The sequence below is a fragment of the Rhynchophorus ferrugineus genome, unplaced genomic scaffold (genome assembly GCF_030347505.1).
Source record: "Rhynchophorus ferrugineus isolate W39M unplaced genomic scaffold, kcgeb_rfMv2 rfM3, whole genome shotgun sequence".
Lineage (NCBI taxonomy): Eukaryota > Metazoa > Arthropoda > Insecta > Coleoptera > Curculionidae > Rhynchophorus > Rhynchophorus ferrugineus.
Window position 1 is genome coordinate 32053318 of NW_027472582.1, and position 18748 is coordinate 32072065.

The 18748-nt window shown below is 30.9% G+C and overlaps 5 protein-coding genes across 10 annotated transcripts in view; 2 read left to right on the forward strand and 3 right to left on the reverse strand.

Moving 5' to 3' along the window:
- vari (MAGUK p55 subfamily member vari) overlaps nucleotides 1-2657 on the reverse strand; it is a 109931-nt gene extending 107274 nt beyond the window's left edge. Inside the window, exons 1-2 of the mRNA XM_076399853.1 lie at nucleotides 2533-2657; nucleotides 2298-2437 (exon numbers count right to left, since the gene is read on the reverse strand). Of these exons, the coding sequence (XP_076255968.1) occupies nucleotides 2298-2436 (139 nt within the window). The 5' untranslated portion in view covers nucleotide 2437; nucleotides 2533-2657. The remainder of the gene's footprint in view (nucleotides 1-2297; nucleotides 2438-2532) is intronic.
- A 364-nt stretch (nucleotides 2658-3021) lies between these two features.
- Nucleotides 3022-6466, forward strand: LOC143193563 (nuclear pore complex protein Nup93). Of its 2 annotated transcripts, none has more exons than XM_076399855.1 (14): nucleotides 3022-3119; nucleotides 3183-3352; nucleotides 3406-3586; nucleotides 3643-3933; nucleotides 3984-4126; nucleotides 4198-4366; nucleotides 4428-4582; nucleotides 4646-4841; nucleotides 4898-5111; nucleotides 5161-5307; nucleotides 5366-5589; nucleotides 5723-5959; nucleotides 6008-6211; nucleotides 6297-6466. In XM_076399855.1, exons 2-14 carry the CDS (start codon nucleotides 3189-3191, stop codon nucleotides 6414-6416), a joined length of 2445 nt encoding a protein of 814 aa, XP_076255970.1. In that variant the 5' UTR covers nucleotides 3022-3119; nucleotides 3183-3188; the 3' UTR covers nucleotides 6417-6466. The 2 variants fall into 2 exon arrangements, with proteins under 2 accessions (XP_076255970.1, XP_076255971.1); XM_076399856.1 differs by having other exon boundaries at nucleotides 3036-3123.
- Nucleotides 6231-7924, reverse strand: LOC143193565 (ADP-ribosylation factor-like protein 2-binding protein). 3 transcript variants are annotated; one of them, XM_076399859.1, is made up of 4 exons: nucleotides 7844-7924; nucleotides 6860-7166; nucleotides 6585-6681; nucleotides 6231-6529 (listed from the first exon to the last, which is right to left on the reverse strand). In XM_076399859.1, exons 2-4 carry the CDS (start codon nucleotides 7159-7161, stop codon nucleotides 6452-6454), a joined length of 477 nt encoding a protein of 158 aa, XP_076255974.1. In that variant the 5' UTR covers nucleotides 7162-7166; nucleotides 7844-7924; the 3' UTR covers nucleotides 6231-6451. The 3 variants fall into 3 exon arrangements, with proteins under 3 accessions (XP_076255974.1, XP_076255975.1, XP_076255973.1); XM_076399860.1 differs by lacking the exon at nucleotides 7844-7924 and adding an exon at nucleotides 7679-7710; XM_076399858.1 differs by lacking the exon at nucleotides 7844-7924 and adding an exon at nucleotides 7225-7373.
- P58IPK (dnaJ homolog subfamily C member P58IPK) lies at nucleotides 7862-10383 on the forward strand. Its single transcript, XM_076399857.1, has 7 exons — nucleotides 7862-8068; nucleotides 8379-8489; nucleotides 8569-8768; nucleotides 8852-9084; nucleotides 9140-9383; nucleotides 9437-9898; nucleotides 10046-10383. Exons 1-7 carry the CDS (start codon nucleotides 7960-7962, stop codon nucleotides 10193-10195), a joined length of 1509 nt encoding a protein of 502 aa, XP_076255972.1. The 5' UTR covers nucleotides 7862-7959; the 3' UTR covers nucleotides 10196-10383.
- Nucleotides 10384-16088: 5705 nt separating this feature from the next.
- Nucleotides 16089-18748, reverse strand: part of LOC143193921 (uncharacterized) — an 86682-nt gene continuing 84022 nt past the window's right edge. For all 3 annotated transcript variants that reach the window (XM_076400360.1, XM_076400361.1, XM_076400362.1), the window contains one exon: nucleotides 16089-16938. In XM_076400360.1, the coding sequence (XP_076256475.1) occupies nucleotides 16116-16938 (823 nt within the window). In that variant the 3' untranslated portion in view covers nucleotides 16089-16115. The remainder of the gene's footprint in view (nucleotides 16939-18748) is intronic.

Sequence of the window (18748 nt, forward strand, 5' to 3'; positions counted from 1 at the left end):
TAGCCAGCAGTGCTAACCTCTGAATATTTTATAAACTTTGAATCAGCCGTTAGTTTTAAAATCAGATACGGCAAATATGCCTTAATAAATTAAATGCTTTTCTTCCATAAGAAAATCGCGCTCACTACTCGTCTTTGATCGAAGTTCTAAGGCATTTTTTACACTTATAGATACACTGACAGACAATAAGTCACTGTACGTAGCTGAAACTGACTTCGACACTGATGATACGTCAGAATATTTATGCTGTGCTATTTTTTCCTACATCTACATAATTTTTCTGTTACCTCCATAACATTGACACAGAAAAGTAAAAGTATACGTTTTCACCAAGTGACTACCAGTTTGTACAAAGTACTGCAAATACGCATATTTGAAGCACTCGAAAACGAACACGAACTCGAAAACTATAACCAAATTTTTACACATGGATTAAAAATCTGAATTCAGGGCATCAAATAACTTTAAAAATTGTTCTTATATGCCCGAGTCCAAAAGTTGACCATCATAGTTCCAAAAGTTCATCATAATTCCAATAAGGCGCGGCAATATTGAAAAGCTATTTCATAAACGATCTTATATGAAATAATTTCATTCAATAATTCCTAGGTAATGCAACTTTTCACATTATATAATACTATTAATTTAATCTCTCTTTCAGAATTATCAACATATTAAGACTCTTAGCTAATATAAAATAATATAAGGTAATTAGGCACCAAGAAAACGGGATATAGATTGGGTATTTAAAGACTGTCGAATTGACGACTCTACAAACATTAATTATTCATTTGAAGATAACTAATATTAAATACATACTAACAAGTACAATTAATAGGCACAATTATATAGCTTATTATTTTCTATATTCAATTAAAAAATATGTCTTATTAAAACATAGTTTCAAAACACTATTTATTTCTAAAGAAACAATTGTTTTTTAATTTATATCGTCCAGGTAATTTCAAGTCGAATTGTTTTCATTGGCATTTGAATCTTAATTGTTATATGTATCAAATTTTGAGACCATAACCTCAATATTTCGTTCAACAAAACACTATTATCAATTTCCATCGAAGAAAGTTTAAAAGATTAGATAAGAAATTATAAATCCGTAATTTTATGTTTTCATCACGATAATGCGCCTCCCCAAATAATATTAGTTCTTCCCGATAATTTCGCAATTTTAAATCACGTTCTGAATCCTTCAAGGCCGTCCTTTTGAATCGACCGAGAGGATTAAAAATCAAAGAAGGTTAATTTAAGAACATGAAGAGTTGAAATTCAAAAATTAGTCAGAAGTCTGAGAAGTTACATGGAACATGAAGTTTCAGTAACCCTGCTAAAAAAAAACGAATATAAAAATGAACCTATAATTAATTTAAAAAAAGCAAGCAGTGTAATTACTATATTAATGTAATTCAATATAAAACATATGTTTCATAAGACAAATTATTAAAACGTTTCTAAATATTTTAATTTATTGTAAAGTAAATCAGTGGCTCGATGACCCATAAAAGCATAAAATCAAAATCATTTCACGCACTATATTAAACAGTTGATTTTCCCACGGCAGAAGCCTTTGTTACCGAATTCCTCATTCGTACCTCAACAGTTGATACATTTTTATTAATTGAAACTTAATATTTTCTAGTTATTTAATTGTATTCATTAATCATTAATTATACTTATATAAAATGTGTGTACGCATATATTAACTAAAATAATGTTCATACTGAAATTTCTTACTCCACCCATATACATATAATTATTATTATATACATATAATTATTAAGATAAAAATATATATTTAGTCTATTCTATTCAAGGAATTATGTAAATATTTCAGTTCACTATAAAGGAATAACACCGAATCAAAAACTCAATAAAGCTGGCGCCAACTGTCAACTTCGACATCGACTTTTCACCCACGCAACCAGAAAATTCAATTTACGCACCCAAAACATATATGGTATTTTATTTAATTTTGTACATAACTCTTATATATCTAATTATATCTTATTTATCCAAACACGTCATTGCCATCTTATGTTAATTTAATTTTTATTTAATACCATTTATTTCATTTCATTCTAGTATAATATGAAATAATACTATACTGGTTTTCCATGCTGTTAGAATAACCAAAAAATACTTATAATTGACAAATTGACAAAAATTTCTAGCCCCCTAGTTAATGTATAATATTACAAAAAAAAAGATTTAATATAAAATGTATTAAAAAATTTTCTATTTAAATGTATTTACTTCCGACATAAATTAATTTTTATACTGACCTAAACTTGACGTCGCTAATTCCGAAATTGATTTGTCGCTGACTTGTTTATCATCTTTTTTAAGATATGATGTGAAGCCGTACTTTTGTCGAGTTTTTGATGAATCTAAAATCTTTCTGCCATACCGAGCCCTCGCCATCCTGCAAATATGTTTAAGTATTTTAAAATATACTTTTATATAATTTTATAATATTTACACAAAGAAATACACGGTGTAATTTAAAATACATATTACCTGACAATAAAAACAATTTAAGTACGCATTAAAAGCGCAAATTATTAATAAAACCGGGCAATGTGATATAACAAAAAATATTACATTATTCCATGATCTAAATATTATTTTGCTAAGAAAACTCTCTGGGCAGTCACGATCGAATGGCAAATGTTTAAAAGGGTTATTCAGGTATCGCATGAAAATACAGTTCAGAAATAATCGATACTTTTCTAGAAAACTAGGTCAATAAATAAAAATATTTTTAAAAGTACATATTAGTCTTGACAATGTAATAATACTAATTTATAACAGTTACATTTGTAATATTTAGTTGAAATTGTTACTGAATTATAAATAAATAATATTAAGAAAATTATAAATATAAATATTATACAACATTATGTAGACTCAGCTATAAAGTAATAAGATTAAAAAATAAAATATTTAATAGATAAATAAACATTTAAAAATATAAAATGCATATGCAACTAAATTTACGTTAATGTCAAATTTCAAAATAACGTAAATAAGTAAGGTTACTTTGTGGTAAAAGGCGGTTTAGACCAGCTGATTTAACTGTTTACTCACTCTTTGCTAATATTCGTGTTGGTATTAGAAATTTACTTATATTCATAATAGTTATAAATATAAATTTTACTGAATTACAGATTAAAATGTCAGACTTTTCTGATTTGTTGCAAGAGGCTGAAAAGCTTACAAATGATTTAGAAGGAACAACTGAATTACCAAAAGTAGAAAGGTCGCTAAAGCAAGTATTAGAAGCATCAAATGATTTGTATTCTCGAGTAGCCCAAACTGGATCAAAAGATATTCAAGCGTAGGTTTCATTGAAAAACTCTTGTCTGATTTTACAGGTTATTTTATTTGCAGTAATCTTTTATTGGGTTCTAAAGGTATAGATTTGCCAAAGATAGTGCAAAAATTAGAATCTATAAGTACTAAGAGAACATTTGAACCCATTCAACCAGTTGATGAATTAGATATAACAAATAAATTGCAAAATGAAATTAGAAACAAAATATTGGAAGCATTTGATTCTGGTTATAATGAGGTAATTTTTTTAATAGTTTTATTTAGTATATAATAACAATTTAATATATCTAACAGATGTTAAAATCAACATATGATAATGCATGGGAGCATCAGGCTGCTGAGTGGAAACAACAAAAAAGACAAATTCTTAATGCTTTATGTGGTCGCTCAGGATTACCAATAGAACTTGGAAAACATCAAAGTATTTTATTAGAAAAATCACTTGCTCCTGTTGCACATTTAGGTCCTACAGAGTCAATTTATTCAGCAAAAATTATGGAATATAATGATGCACTTGTCAGAGGTTTACCCAAACCAAATTTAGTTAGTGTATTTTCAGGTACCTCCTCTGAATTCAAAGATACGGTAAGATTTTTTAATTTACAATTGTTTCTGATTAATTAAATATGTTATAGAAAGTTAAAGATATGTGGGAAATTATAAAATATATGGTGCGTGTTCCACCGTTCCCTCAATCTGAAGATCCTGTAAATGCTAGGAATACAAAACCTTTAATTGAAGCTTTGGTAACCCAAGGAAGAAAATACTTGGAAGACAGGTAAGAATTCATAATGGCCCTTATATATTTATTTTATATGAACAATTATTGTAATATTTTCTGTGTATTAGATACAAAACATATATGAGTAACATTGTCAGTGAAAACTTAGCACAAGCAGACAGAGGAGGTGTCCCAGGCACCTACCCATTAGTACGTAGTTTTGTTGGATTACGTCTTCAAGGAGAATATTTAGGTTTAAGAGATGGCTATGTGGATGACCGCCCCTTATGGCCAATGGTAATTTTATAATTACTTTTAACTATTGTGTGCTTACTAATAGTATTAAAATATTGTATAGGTATATTACTGCCTTAGATCTGGAGATCTTACAGCAGCAATTTATTGCATTAAGAAAAGTTGTTTATCAGAATATAATGAAATTATTTCAATACTAGAAGCCAAATTAAGAAGCCCAAATAGTCCAGAAGTTGCAAAGTTGGAAGAAAATATAAGGTTTTAAATAAAATTTATGAAATCATAGACTTTATAAAAATATTGGTTATATTTCTTGTGTAGATTCTCATATAGAAGATTTGTTCGTAATGAAACAGATCCATTCAAAAGAATTATTTGGTCAGTTTTGGGATGCTGCGATGTAGCGGATGAACACTCTGAAGTTGCCAGGACAGCCGACGATTATTTATGGCTTAAATTGAGTTTAGTGCGTGTAGACTATAACAAGGATGATTATATTAAGTACTGTGATTTACAGGTACAAATTTAAAACTATTAAAATGTAATTTGTATTGAAACCATATTGTATTCTAGCAAATGATACTTGAAGAATATGGCGAGTCTCATTATGATGCTTTTAATCAGCCTCATTTATATTTCCAAGTTCTGGCTCTAACAGGCCAATTTGAAGCAGCATTGGAATTTTTGACCCGAATAGAACGGTTTAAGATTCACGCCGTTCATATGGCTATTGCTTTAAATGAATTATACTTTTTAGCTGGTCCGCATGATACTAGCGCTCCACTAAGTACTAATTTAGTTTACATTTTAAAAAGTATTTTATAGTCCATTTGTAGTTTTTATCGATCCTGCCGATCCTAAACCGGCGAGAAGACTGAATCTTGCCCGCTTAATAATGATTTATGTAAAATCTTTTGAATTAAATTGTCCTAATGAAGCACTACACTATTTCTACCATCTCAGGGGTTATACAGATCCAAAAGGTATGTAATAGTTATAATAATGTTCTTATATATGCAATATAAAATGAATATTTTTAAGGTGAAAGTCTTTTTAAAGTTTGCGTTGCCGACTTAGCTATAGAAACTAGGGAATATGAAACATTGTTAGGTAAAGTACAAAGGAATGGTGTCAGAACTAAAGGTTTAGTGGATCAGTTTACAAATACAAATATCACTGCTGATCAAATAGCTCAAATGATTGGTGACAATCTTGTTAGAAAGGGATTATGTGAAGAGGCAATAGATATTTATGATATTGCCAATGTAAGTAATGCACAAATCTTGTGCTTGTTAATTATTATGAAGTTGATTAATTCTGACTTTAAATATAAATATTAGGACATTTCCACATTTAATTTCTATTCATTATATAATATAAAATTGAACATATTTTTAGAATCAAGAAGAAATATTAAGCTTCTTATGTACTATGTTATCACAAGTTGTCCAGTCTGAGGGGAGTGATGGTTCTTTACGATCTAGACTGAAAGAAAGAGCCATTCTTTTTGCAGATAGATTTTCCAGAGAAGGTTACAGATGCTCTGCTGGTTTAGTTGGTTCATTTTTAAAATTAAAAGAATTATTAACATTCTTTGATTTTTATCATGCTAAAGAGTATCCACCAGCTTTAAAAGTAAGTTATTATATTTATATTTGATGTACATTACACAATTTGTTTTAGGTATTAAACGAATTACAAATTATTCCCTTCCGAGCAGATGAAATAGCTGATAGAGTTAAAAGTTTTAAAGCACTTACTGCTGATGTATGTAAAGTTATTCCTGATGTTCTTCTAGCTACAATGAATATGCTTTTTGCACAATATCAAAAGATTAAAGGACACTCTGAATATATTCCACGTTATCAGGATGGTTCTGTTGAAAATGTAATCAAACAATATTCACTTATTATTATATTATTTTTATTATGTATGTGTAAATATTGTATTGTTATCTATTTATTTATTTTAGCAATTATCCTACATACGGTCTCAAGCTAAAACCATAACTAGTTTTGCTGGTATGTTGCCATATAGGATGCCTGGAGACACCAATAGCAGATTGGTACAAATGGAAATTTTGATGCATTAATTAAATTACATATTGTTATTTTATATGAAATAAACTTATATTGAAAATTCCTTTGCATCACATTTCTTTATTAAGATATCTTGTGAGAAATCAATGGCCTTTCCTTCCTTCATCTACAAGAGGAATGAGATTAACAAATACACAATTAAATATAAATATAATCCTAACACGTTTGTATTCCAAAACCATTTCTTTGAATATGTTAAAATTCCAAAAACTTGATAACATTTCAAATATTTCGCCTTCCAGTTCACCTGATCTTTCTCTAAAATTAAAAAAATATTAAAACAATTTAAATTAACATGTTTAGTTATTTTATTTAAAACTATCATATTACATACAAACAAACATCTTTACTATAAGAGGAAATAAAAATGAAAAAAATAGTATATACCCTAGTATATCTGGCATTATATATAAAATAATTTAAATTGAGTACATACTCTAATAAGATTTCGAGATTTTTCATTTGAAATCCAGGTATCTGTTTAATTAATTCATTTTCAATATGCTTTTCTACAGTTTCCAAATAATCTCTAAATATATCAGTATAAATTAATTTGTTTTCATCATCGTCTTCAAATTCTTTATAATAAGTTTCCAAAAAATTATTTTGAATTCCAGTAAAAATCTCACTTATTAATATGTTTTCAATACATCCTATAATATTTGCAAACGATTTCTCATTATCTTCTACACAATAATGGGAAATTTCTACATCATTATATTTACAACCCTTTCCCATGGTACCTAGAATAATATAGAATTAAAACAGATAATGGGGAGACAAATTTGGCAATAAAATTACAATCTATAGCGGCCATTTTCCAAGACTAAAATTTTTAATGATTTAATATTTCAAAATATTTGTTGTTATGGAAACGGTAACAATACAAAGCTTTTTAGTCAGTATCAATTCTTATTATAAAGTTCCTCCATAGCCTTTTATACAAGAATAATGGATGTTTATAATTTATCTTGAACTACATTGATTTTTTATAAATAAAATATGCGATAAGACTTAATAATGATAACTTAATCTGTCTATTTTTATTGAAAATATATTTTATTTGTATATGTATTATTAGAATTTTCTGATTATGAGATTATCTATTATACTAATAAATAAAATATTAATAGCATAAATATTTGAATTATTAGGACTAATTTTCAATACCAATTACATAATGCCCTACATATTTATTATAACTTGAATTGACATTAATGATGGAAACATGTTTGTGCTGAAATAATGAAATTACCAAATATAGAATATTTCAATCGTTAATTTAGGAAATATTAGTGCTACGTATATAGTACTTTTAATTTTATATTTAATTAATTTCATGAAATTTACTATCTTTGTTTTTAAATAAGATAGACAAAGCTAACCGAATAAATAACTCTGAACGTTCTATTGAATTTACCTTTTCTGACTTGGACCAATCAGCTGACACCACGAGTGGCTGTTTATGGAGCACTGATATAGCTCTATATTTTCAAAATCTTATAATGCTAGGCGTTGTAAAGTCAGTTGAAGAAAATGGTAAATCAAGGCGTATTGTTTAGTGTTTTTGATAGAATGGATAATAGTCTTTGGTTAAATTTTGCACCATATTTGGTGTTTATTGCATTTCAAGCTTTAATTAATGGTAAGCATAAGTGATCATACGTCTACAATATTAAATATTCTAAATAATATTAAAGATAAATAAAAACACTATTATTTCACATAGTATACTTTTATAATAACAATTTTTAATGGAATCCTTTATTCTGTATTCATAAATCACATTTTGAGTTACTTAACCTTGTATTACTCTTAACAAAACATTCTAAAATATCTTAAATTAGCTTCTTAAATGATGTATGTCCAAAATATATTTATAATTACATATATCAAAAATGCCTTAAATATAGAAACAATATAATTGTTCATTATACATTTATTTTTGATTGTAGTATCTGAATCTTTGTCACAAAGTGAAATTGAGAGGCATTTAGAATTAGGAAAACAGTATTTATCTAAAGGGCAATTGGCTGATGCTTTAAGTCATTACCATTCAGCCATAGGTGAGTAAATACTATGTCCAAGATTTAAAATAAATTCTTAATATAGTTTATTATTGTAATTTTTTTTTTTCTGTTTTAGATGGAGATCCTACTAACTATTTAACATATTTTAAGAGAGGAACAGTTTATTTGGCATTGGGAAAGTCAAAAAATGCTTTAGGTGATTTTGATAAGGTTCTAGAATTAAAACCAGATTTTACAGCAGCCAGAATTAACCGAGGACAAATTCATTTGAAAAATGCTCATTACGATCTAGCTCAGTTAGATTTTTATAATGTAGTAAGTTCAGTAAAAAGCAAATTATTTAGTAATTTAATTGATGTTTATTTTGTATATGTGATTAAAGCATTACTCTTTTTTAGCTAAAAATTGATCCATATAATGTAGAAGCAAACGAATTAATTCAAAGAATTGATCCTGCAAAAGAGAAAAAAAGAAGTGCAGAATATTATTATGGGCATAATGATTACGCAAGTGCCATACATTATTTAACTGAAGTTATAGAAGTAAGTCCTTGGTCTTCTGATCTTTATAAATTTCGTGCAGATATGCATTCTGATATTGGAGATCATATGGCAGCAATTTCAGATATTAGGCAAGTATATATCCATAACATCAAATAAAATAATTTAATCTCTATTTTTATGTAGAACTGCCACCAAATTAGGTAATGACAACACAGCTGACTTTTTAAAGCTTTCTCAAATGTTATACAAAATTGGACATGCAACTGAATCTTTAAAATCTATTAGAGAATGTTTAAAACTAGATCCTGAACATAAAGATTGTTTTGCTTTCTATAAGAAAATTAAAAATGTTGAAAAATACTTGACAAATGCTGAATTAGCCAATGAAGAGAAAAATTATGCAACCTGTGTAGAAAATGCAAATAAGGTACAATGTTTGGGGGGTTTTATAGTATATAGTTTATTCATATTTATTTGTAGGTAATCAAACAAGAACAAGAAGTTAAACCTATTATATTTGAGGCAAAACGTCTACTTTGTTCTTGCTATACAAATGAAGAACTAACAGAAGAAGCCATATCGGCATGTACTGATGCGTTACAACTAAATGAAGAAGCAAATGTTTACTGTGATCGCGCTGAAGCTTATTTACAATCTGAAATGTATGATGATGCAATTCGAGATTATAAAGCAGCATTAGAAATAGATCATCATTTGGAAAGAGCCAAAGAAGGTCTAAGTAAAGCAGAAAATCGACAAAAACATGCTGAAAAAAGAGATTATTATAAAATATTGGGAGTGAAAAGAACTGCAACTAAAAAAGAAATAACCAAAGCTTATAGGAAAGCTGCTCAAAAATGGCATCCAGATAATTACCAGACTGATGAAAAAATGAAGAAAATTGCAGAGAAAAAGTTCATAGACATTGCTGCTGCCAAAGAGGTTAGTTAATACAATAAATAACTCAAAACCAAAAATTAGTAAGACTGATAATTTATAGTTTAATCTTGTTATGATTCCCTTGAAAATAAGAATTATTGAGCCTACATTATTATAGAATTTTAGCTAATTCAGAATACAAATTTTCAGGTATTAACTGACGAAGAAAAACGAAGACAATATGATAATGGCGAAGATCCTCTCGATCCTGAATCAGGCAAATCCAATATGCACGCGAATTTCCACCACTTCCAGAGTTTCCATGGAAGCCCTTTCCAATTTAGGTTCCACTTTAATTAAATTAATTTATTAAATAGTTTTTTTTATGAATGAATATTGTTATGTATGTGTGGTTTGAATGAATATAAAATGGAATGTTATATTTTAATTTTTTATGTATAAAGTGTATTTATTATGTTTTATAGTTTTGTAAAGTTGAGAGATGTACAACTTAAGAACTGAAATATATTATTTAAAATGTAAATAAATACTATAGGAATTTGTTTAATTTATTGTTAATCTGTGTGATAATTACGGGTGTTTTTTTTTTAACTTATAGTTTAAATAGCTAAGCATGCAAAGTAAAAGCGATTAACAAAACCGATAAATAAAGGGTTTTTCAATAAAAGAACTTCATGTTCAAATGCTAAATCTTTATAATGCTGGCTTGGTGGCGCAGTGGTAAAGGCGGTAGGACGGTCCTCCTACTGTTGCGATAGCCGCGGGTTCGTGTCCTGCTGGGACATGGTCTTAAATTTATGTTTGTGATGGTTTAAAATTTGTGCTTGTCTTACGCAAGAGTGAAAAATCCGACAAGGAAAATGATCCCAGTCACGCCAGTAACCAGGCTGGGTGAGACCGGATGTCTTCTGGGATGGTTTCTAAAGTTGGTCATTCTCCAGTTGGTAGGCTTAATGCTGAGGACCGTGGTTCCAACAAAGCCCACGAACTGTAGGTCCAGTCCAGATAAACCCATAGTTGATAAAACGAGACTTTAAAATATATTTTAAAAAAACTTTATAATAGAGATTAGTTTGTTGATATCTGAGTTCGGAGAGTGACGCCACCGGGGGCCGAGTCATCTCTTAAGCCAAATTGTAATGCAACCCGCGACGATAGTTGAATGGCAAGTGAGGGTTATCACTTATCAATAACGGATCCTATAGAGTAGCTCCAGCCCATCTGTAGTATTTAGGGTTAGTGTAGCATGGAGCACTACTACAGCCGACCTGTGTTTCTTCCATACTTGTCGAAACAATATGACCACTATAACACTTTCGATACCCCCCCCCCCCCCTTAATAAGATCGAAAAGACCCCGGATAGCGTCTACGAATATTACGATCAACTTCTGCAAAAGAGTGATAACCAGCTCAGATCTCATGAACTGTGATCTCGAAGAAATACTTGAAGATATGAAATCTATAGGAGTAACAACAATTAAAACAACTACAACAAAAAATGGCGAAATTATAAATAGACCGAGCTTGATATTAACATTTCTAAAAACCTCATTTCCATCGAGAGTTCAAGGTGGCTATCTTTCTCTGAGGTTTAGGCTATTAGGCTAGTTCCTAACCTATTGAAATGCTTCACATGCCAAACGTTCGGAAATGCCTCTGCCTCCTGTAATAATCCTATCTGCCCTTCATGTGGCCACAATATTCACGAAGGTACTTGCTCGCTCTCAGCGATATGTTTAAACTGCAATGGAAATCATTCTCCAAAATACAAGGGAAGTCCGACCTATTAACTTGAACTAAAAATAAATCAAGTAATGATTTTGGTGAAAATATCGTACTTTGCAGTCAAAAAAAAGGTCAGTAATCCAATGTATCATGCGTCACTCAATGCAATCTAGACACTGAATTTAATATTCATAACAATATATCTTTCGTTAATGGAGACAAAACTGACAATCTTTCCCCTTCATTTTCTAATACCACACCCATATTCAATTCACTTCTTCCATGCCCTGCTTCCAAATCTAGTAACTCCTCTTCTCAAATATCCACCACTTGTCTCCTACACATACTAACCTCTCATAATACCCCACGACCATCTTCATCTCATCATCCCTAATCCTTAATCATAAAAATACCTAAAATAGAAGAAGTTAAACCGCCAGACAAAAAAAAATCAACAAACTATCTTCTAAATCATGTACAAGTTCTTTAGAAGATGGCACAATGGAAATATATGGGACTACAGCAAACAAATAATGGGTCCAAATCAACTAATTATTCAATGGATTCTTGATGGTGTTAAGTCAACTATAATTTGCAGTATTTATATACCCCCTCACATTCTTCTGATCCTGATTAACTTGATGCACTTTCTCCTCCGTGCTTCATGGTGGTGATATTAACGCCCATCACCACACTTCACAGGTGAGTATCTTCAATTCGTGCTCCCCTACACACATAACCTTTTCATCAGGTTCTCAATCACTTATTAATTTGACTATATGTTCGCACTCTTTATTATTTATTCAATCACACTTAAGTCTCCGCTATTCTTCTGATTCACCTAGTACTCTAGATATGCCTAAATCTCGTTTCACCGAAGCTGACTGGCACCAATACGAATCCTCATTTACCATTCCTACATTCCATGGTGGATCAGAGAATGCAAAAAAGCAATTAATAAGCGTAAAAAGTCTTTAAATAGTTTTCGGGTAAACCCTATGCAGACAAATTTAATGGCTCATAAACATGCAAGAGCCATTATCAGAATTCTTAAAGAAGTTAAACGAACTTCATGGAATACTTTTATATCTCTCATATATCTCTACTACCGATGCCTTTTAGAAGGGTATCAAACGACTGAAAGGTATTCCCAGTTCCTGCATTTCGAGAACTGCCCCGGAGAATAGATGGTGACGAATATCGATGACATTTCCTCTTCACTGGCGCTCCATTTCAATGCAATAGAGGACTATCATCTTAATGTAGATTTTATCAGAGCACCACTGCCTAATATATCTTTTAACGATATCGAAGACTTAGTTATCAACAAACTATTTAGTTTACTTGAATTAAAAAAGTCGCTCTCCAAATGCCGCCCAACTGCTCCCGGTCCAGATGGTATATCCATTCCTCTCTTTAAAAATCTTCCTGCCCTTACCCTTTTGCATTTACATTTGCTCAAGATAAATAAACTATACGATAAATGGGTTAAATATTCCTTTCCTTCTATGTGGAAACAAAGCAGTCTTTGCAGACGACATCGTGGTATTCTGCTCTTCTTCAGATCCTAGGTAAGCTTTTGAGATAATACAAAGATATTTGAACGGACTTGCTCAGTGGACTCGGAAAACTGGATTCACAATGTCTCTAAAGTCATCAATAGTGTAATTTTGCAGAAAAAGTCATTGTACTAATGACCAACGTATCTCTGTTAAACAGAGTATAAAGTTACTTGGTGTTTATTTTCACCAAACACTTACTTGGAAGGAGCACATATACAATTTGAACCAGAGGGTCAGTAGGAACTGAAAGATTCTTAAATGTATTGCTAATCGCAAAAACCGACTCAACCAAGTTGCTGTTACATGTATATAAATCTAATACGTCCTTGATTATGGAAGATATCTATGATCACTTGAACAGTTCAAAATCGTACCCTGAGATTAGCTCTTCGAGCATATAAATCTAGCCCAGTGGTTTGTCTACAACGCCTTGTTATAGCAGATTCAAGCTAATTCTTAGAGCAGCCTACAGATTTTGCTTCATATCATCAAGTAATAAAATATTAAATCTGTCTACTATAAGGAGACCCATTGCACGATAGGTACGATCTTTTAAAGATCATTTCTTTAAGGTTATAGAAAGAAATAATAAATAAATAAGATAATTTAAAAGAAAGAAAAAAAGAATTTAAAGTTGTTGTAAATACATTTGATGTCTCCAGCTTCACGTCACTTCCAGCATGGATTTTTCCATTGTTGCCTAGAAATAGATCTCTAATGATCCATAGCAAGGGTAATGTTGTCCCTAGCATCTTCAAGGGCCTTTTTGGCCATCTTCTTTCGCTATATCCAATATAAAGTTTTATGCATGGATGGTTCCAAGTCGTCCGAAGGAGTAGGCGGAGCTGTTTATGAGTCTTCTAGAATAGAAACTTCATAAACATTCATCCATATTATCAGGTAGAATTAACAACTATCTGAAAGGCTCTACAGATTGTACCGGAGGTCGAGTCCGGTGATTGGTTGATTTGTGCTTATTCACTGATCTCTATTTTGGCAATTGAAGATGCATCTTTTAAACACCTTATCGTCCGTATTCTTATTGGACGGAAGCGAAGAATATAATTTCTTTGGGTTCCCAGTCATGTGGGCACAGAGGGTAGTGAGAGACCAGACTCAGTAGCTAAATAATCCACTTTAAGTGGCATAGATATTACTAGCATTTCATATTATATGGCCCTATGTCCCATTGTTATAACTAAAGTAAATAATCTTGTTCAACTGGAATGGGACTTTCGACAGCCGAACTGCGATACTAAATTATGGTCCATTAAGCAAGATTTTTTTGCTTCTTTAATATTGTCTACTATGAGGTATAAACAGGTCCTGTTAAATAGGCTAATGATTGGACGTTGTCGGTTCTCACATTCATACCTTAGGACTGACGATGTGCCTCCTTTGTGTGGTTATTGTGGACTAGTAAATACAATCCGGCAGATTTTACTTTCATGTGAAGCTCTAAGGTCTATTCGAGATAGACATAAAATATCCAGAAATCTCGGAACTCTTTTTACTACAAACTACATCGATAAACTTTTCAATTATTTGCGTGAAATTCATTTACTATTTAATTTCTCATTATCATATTTAATTTTATTTTGGACAAACTAGACTATGCTCCTTTTGTAGATTAATCCCATTGTGAGACGTCCAGTAATACTATAGGGCAGTATTTATTTTATTCGAATGCCTTTTCTACAACCGCTATTACTCTGCGCACTTGGTCGATTGTCGGCGATTTTGAAGTCCAAATTGGAAATCTGGTATTTTTATAAATGGTTCAATACGTTGTAACAGTAGTTTCTCAAATAATTTTGATATCGCAGGTAGCAGCAAAATAGACCTATAAGATCTCACTTGTTCTGCGGGTTTTTCAATTTGAATGTTACCAAAAACCTTTCATAGTATATTACCTTGAAAGTAAGCATGCAATTTTCCTGTACAATATGCGCTGCACCAAAGGACATCATTTGTAAACGACTATTATATCTTTGAATGTTGGTCAAGGAATTGTTAGAATCATTTCTTTTCCCAGATAATAATGATCCTAATGGATCTGGTGGTAGGACCAACTCAACACATTCACCCCTCTATTTTAATGCCTTGCAATATTGATAAACAATTGCTATTTTCCCAATGTAACAGATTTGTTGGCACCATAATCTATTTCCAGATTTCTGGATGCTGTCTGCAGAATCACTTGATTTTATAGTCTCGTGCTCACTATTGTTTTGTTTAATGTGCACAAACTTCATTTTCATTCACTTTCGAACGCAACGAGGTATAACAATACGACAGTTATTATTTTCTGTCCGTCGCTGGTTCATCAGTGCGGTTAGCACGTAAGTTAGATCGTCACACATTTGATTGACTTTGACGACCTAAATTGGAAAGTAAGGAGAAGACGACTTCTAAATCTCTGACCAAACAATAACAAATGAAATACAACCGTCAGTACCAATAAATTTTCTTTGTCAATATTCGAAGTTTTAGCCACAAAATAAATTTCCGCATCCATAGATGTTTGACAACGGACAGTAATATTCATCTTTTGTGAATGTTCGCAATTGTTCCCTATTCTTATATACCTTCCCTGGACATTCACAAAGAAAGTACACAGAAAGTTAAAATAATTTTTCAATCCTACTAAATATCTCATCAAATAAGGACAATTTGTATTTGATTACACATTGCATTTAACATTATTCTTTTTTGTTTTCTTCGATTATTTATTATCATATTTAAAGTAGGATTATAGCAATTTTTAACTATGATTAACTAATTTTTCTGATACTAGGACTAGAATTACATATTCGAATTTTTTGTAATTTAAAGCTGTTATATTATATCTTAAACATATTAATTGCCTTTTTCTGTGCGAAATGTTAAAATTGTTAGTGAATAATTTATTGAAGTATAAGTAAATATCAAATAAAACAATAACTAATAACAAGTTAAGATTTATTTACAATTACACCATCACAATATTGTCTATTCTACTGGAAAGTTCGTCCTCGTAAATATTTGTTTCCAGGTTAGTTATTTGTGATTCATCTTCTTTTTCGTTTTGCGTCATATCACCCGAATGAAAAATACTATATACTAAAACATCTTTACCGCATTCCGATACATTCCTCTTTTTGTATACCTTTAACGAACTGAAATCTGTTTCGGTTTCACCCACTGGTATTAGAGATACCTCATCTTGTCCTAATAAACACTTATTAACAAAAGGCCCAACCACTTTCAAGTCGATACTGGGAAGTTTCTCGATGCTTTTAACGGTTGTCAAAACCGTACCACCTATTTTAAAATCTAATTCAGTCCATTTATCAGTTTTATTGTTACACTGATCGACAGAACCATTAAAGGATTCCTCGCTAGTGTCGCAGTCAATATCAGAAGTACTACTAAAATAATGACTTTCCGACTCCTTATATGTTTCGTCATAAGTTGTATCATTATTATTGTTGTTGTTTTGGTAGTCCGAAAGAGATGACGAATCGATGGATATCGATTCCATGTCTTCTTCTTTAGTATCTATTATCATTTCTTGCACCGGCTCATCGCCGAAACTGACACTGTGTTTAAGTGCTCGTTTTTCAGCTAACTTTAATGGTTTTAAGATATCACAAAAAGAATTTCTTCTTTGTTCGACGAAAAGATTACTATTTTCGAAGTATTTTAGTATTTCCGTATATATCTGCCTGGAACTCTTGAAAATATCTTCTTCCTCTAGTATTTCTTCAATACTAGAAAGTTTCGGAGCTGATTTTGAACGTTCCAACGGCGGCCTAGAACAAAATAATAAACAATTAGAAAGTATAATAGAAAAATAACTTTCTTTTAGTTATATTACACCCTTTTAAATTAAGCTGCCAACTTTCGTTTTCATTTATTTATAGTTTTTCTTATTAAAAATTTGACCCAAAATTTGAATGCCTTTTAATTGCCCAGAATTAATCGAATATTCAGAAGAGGATTCAAACTTTCTTTATTGAATGGCCATAAAAAATGCCGAAACAAAGTTTTACTACATTATTTGAAATGTCTCAAATATGAATTATAGTATCTATATTAAAAACCTACAAGCTATTTAAAAAATATTAACCTTTAGAAGATACCCATCAAGTTTTTGTGATGCCAAATAAGAACAAAGTAAATAATTTCTAAGAAGGCAAGTTGTAGGACTACTTGTTGTAGTATGCCAGCTACGCTACTAAGAATATAGTTCTGATCATGGGTTTATGTAATTCTTTATAGGCAGCAGATGAGAGACCGTGGGTTTCTCTATATTAGTAATTGTCAATTGGCAAGTTTAGGTGAAACTAAATACAGCTGTGAAGAGCCTGGTACACTCATGTTATGATACAGAACGTTTAAATATAATCAATATACCCAAATTAGGATCTTGCATTAACTTTAATCAGCGATATCTATTTTATCTAATATAAACAACTGTTAAATTCGATGACTACGACATTTTTCTACATTTTCTAACTATTTTCCATTGCGTTATGTTGAGAATTTGGAAGAATCATAGAACTCTCAAAATTTTCAACATTTATTACTTTTGTTGTTTGATTTGAAGAAATCTGCAACCGAAAAGTATCAAACACTTTTGGAAACTTATGTTGACGCTGTTCCATCATATTCCAATTGTGGGTTTAGCTTTAACAACTTCGAAAAATAAAAAAAACTCCCAGATACGGGGTACGGTGAAACGGCCAACCCGAAGTGAAGTAAATACGAGCTCTCAAACAAAAGACGTCCTACGTTTTCCAAAAAGGGAAAAAAGTGAAAGTTAGTGAAAGAATATTTAATTAGAACAATACAACATAATAGATTTATATATATTATCGAAAGAAAACTAAGAACGAATAACGAGCGTCTGAACCAACAACTGTTGCAATTAAGGATATGGCTGCTATGCGTTTGCAACTGCAAGGTCACACGCAAGATACACCAAAAAGGCATACTAATTATGAAGACTACTACATTGATGAAAACGAATTAGCATTATAGGTGGGGGAACAGTCTGATTGGATCGAAGTAAGAAACAAGAAGGATAAAAAGAGGAAAAAGTCACAGGTGCCCCCTTCGCTAATCGCAAAGAGTGCTATAGACATTAAAAAAAAGCAAGAAGACAAAATCCCTCTGCCCCCTCCGATCAAGGTAAGCAATGTTGGCAATTTTAATTTATTTAGATCACAAATAAAGGGAGTAGCCACTGACCGACTGCAGTTTAAAGCTTTGTCTAACGATTATATTAACGTAATCCTTAATAATGAAATGGTTTACAGGAATGCAAAAAAGCATCCCATTGAGATGAAGAAAAACAATTCATTCAATAAACTCGAATATCACACGATAAAAGCGGAACATCTGAAAAAAAAAACCACAATGCACAAATTGTCAAAATCTTGGATACACTAAAATTTTTTACAGTAGGGAACCAAGATGTGTGATATGTCCCGGTAAACATCACACAACCTAGTGCAGAAAACAACTCAATAGTGTAGCAACATGCCTGTTGTGCGATGAAAAAGGTCACTCTGCCAATTATAAAGGATGTGCAGTATATAAAAAAAAACTCCAGCCAAA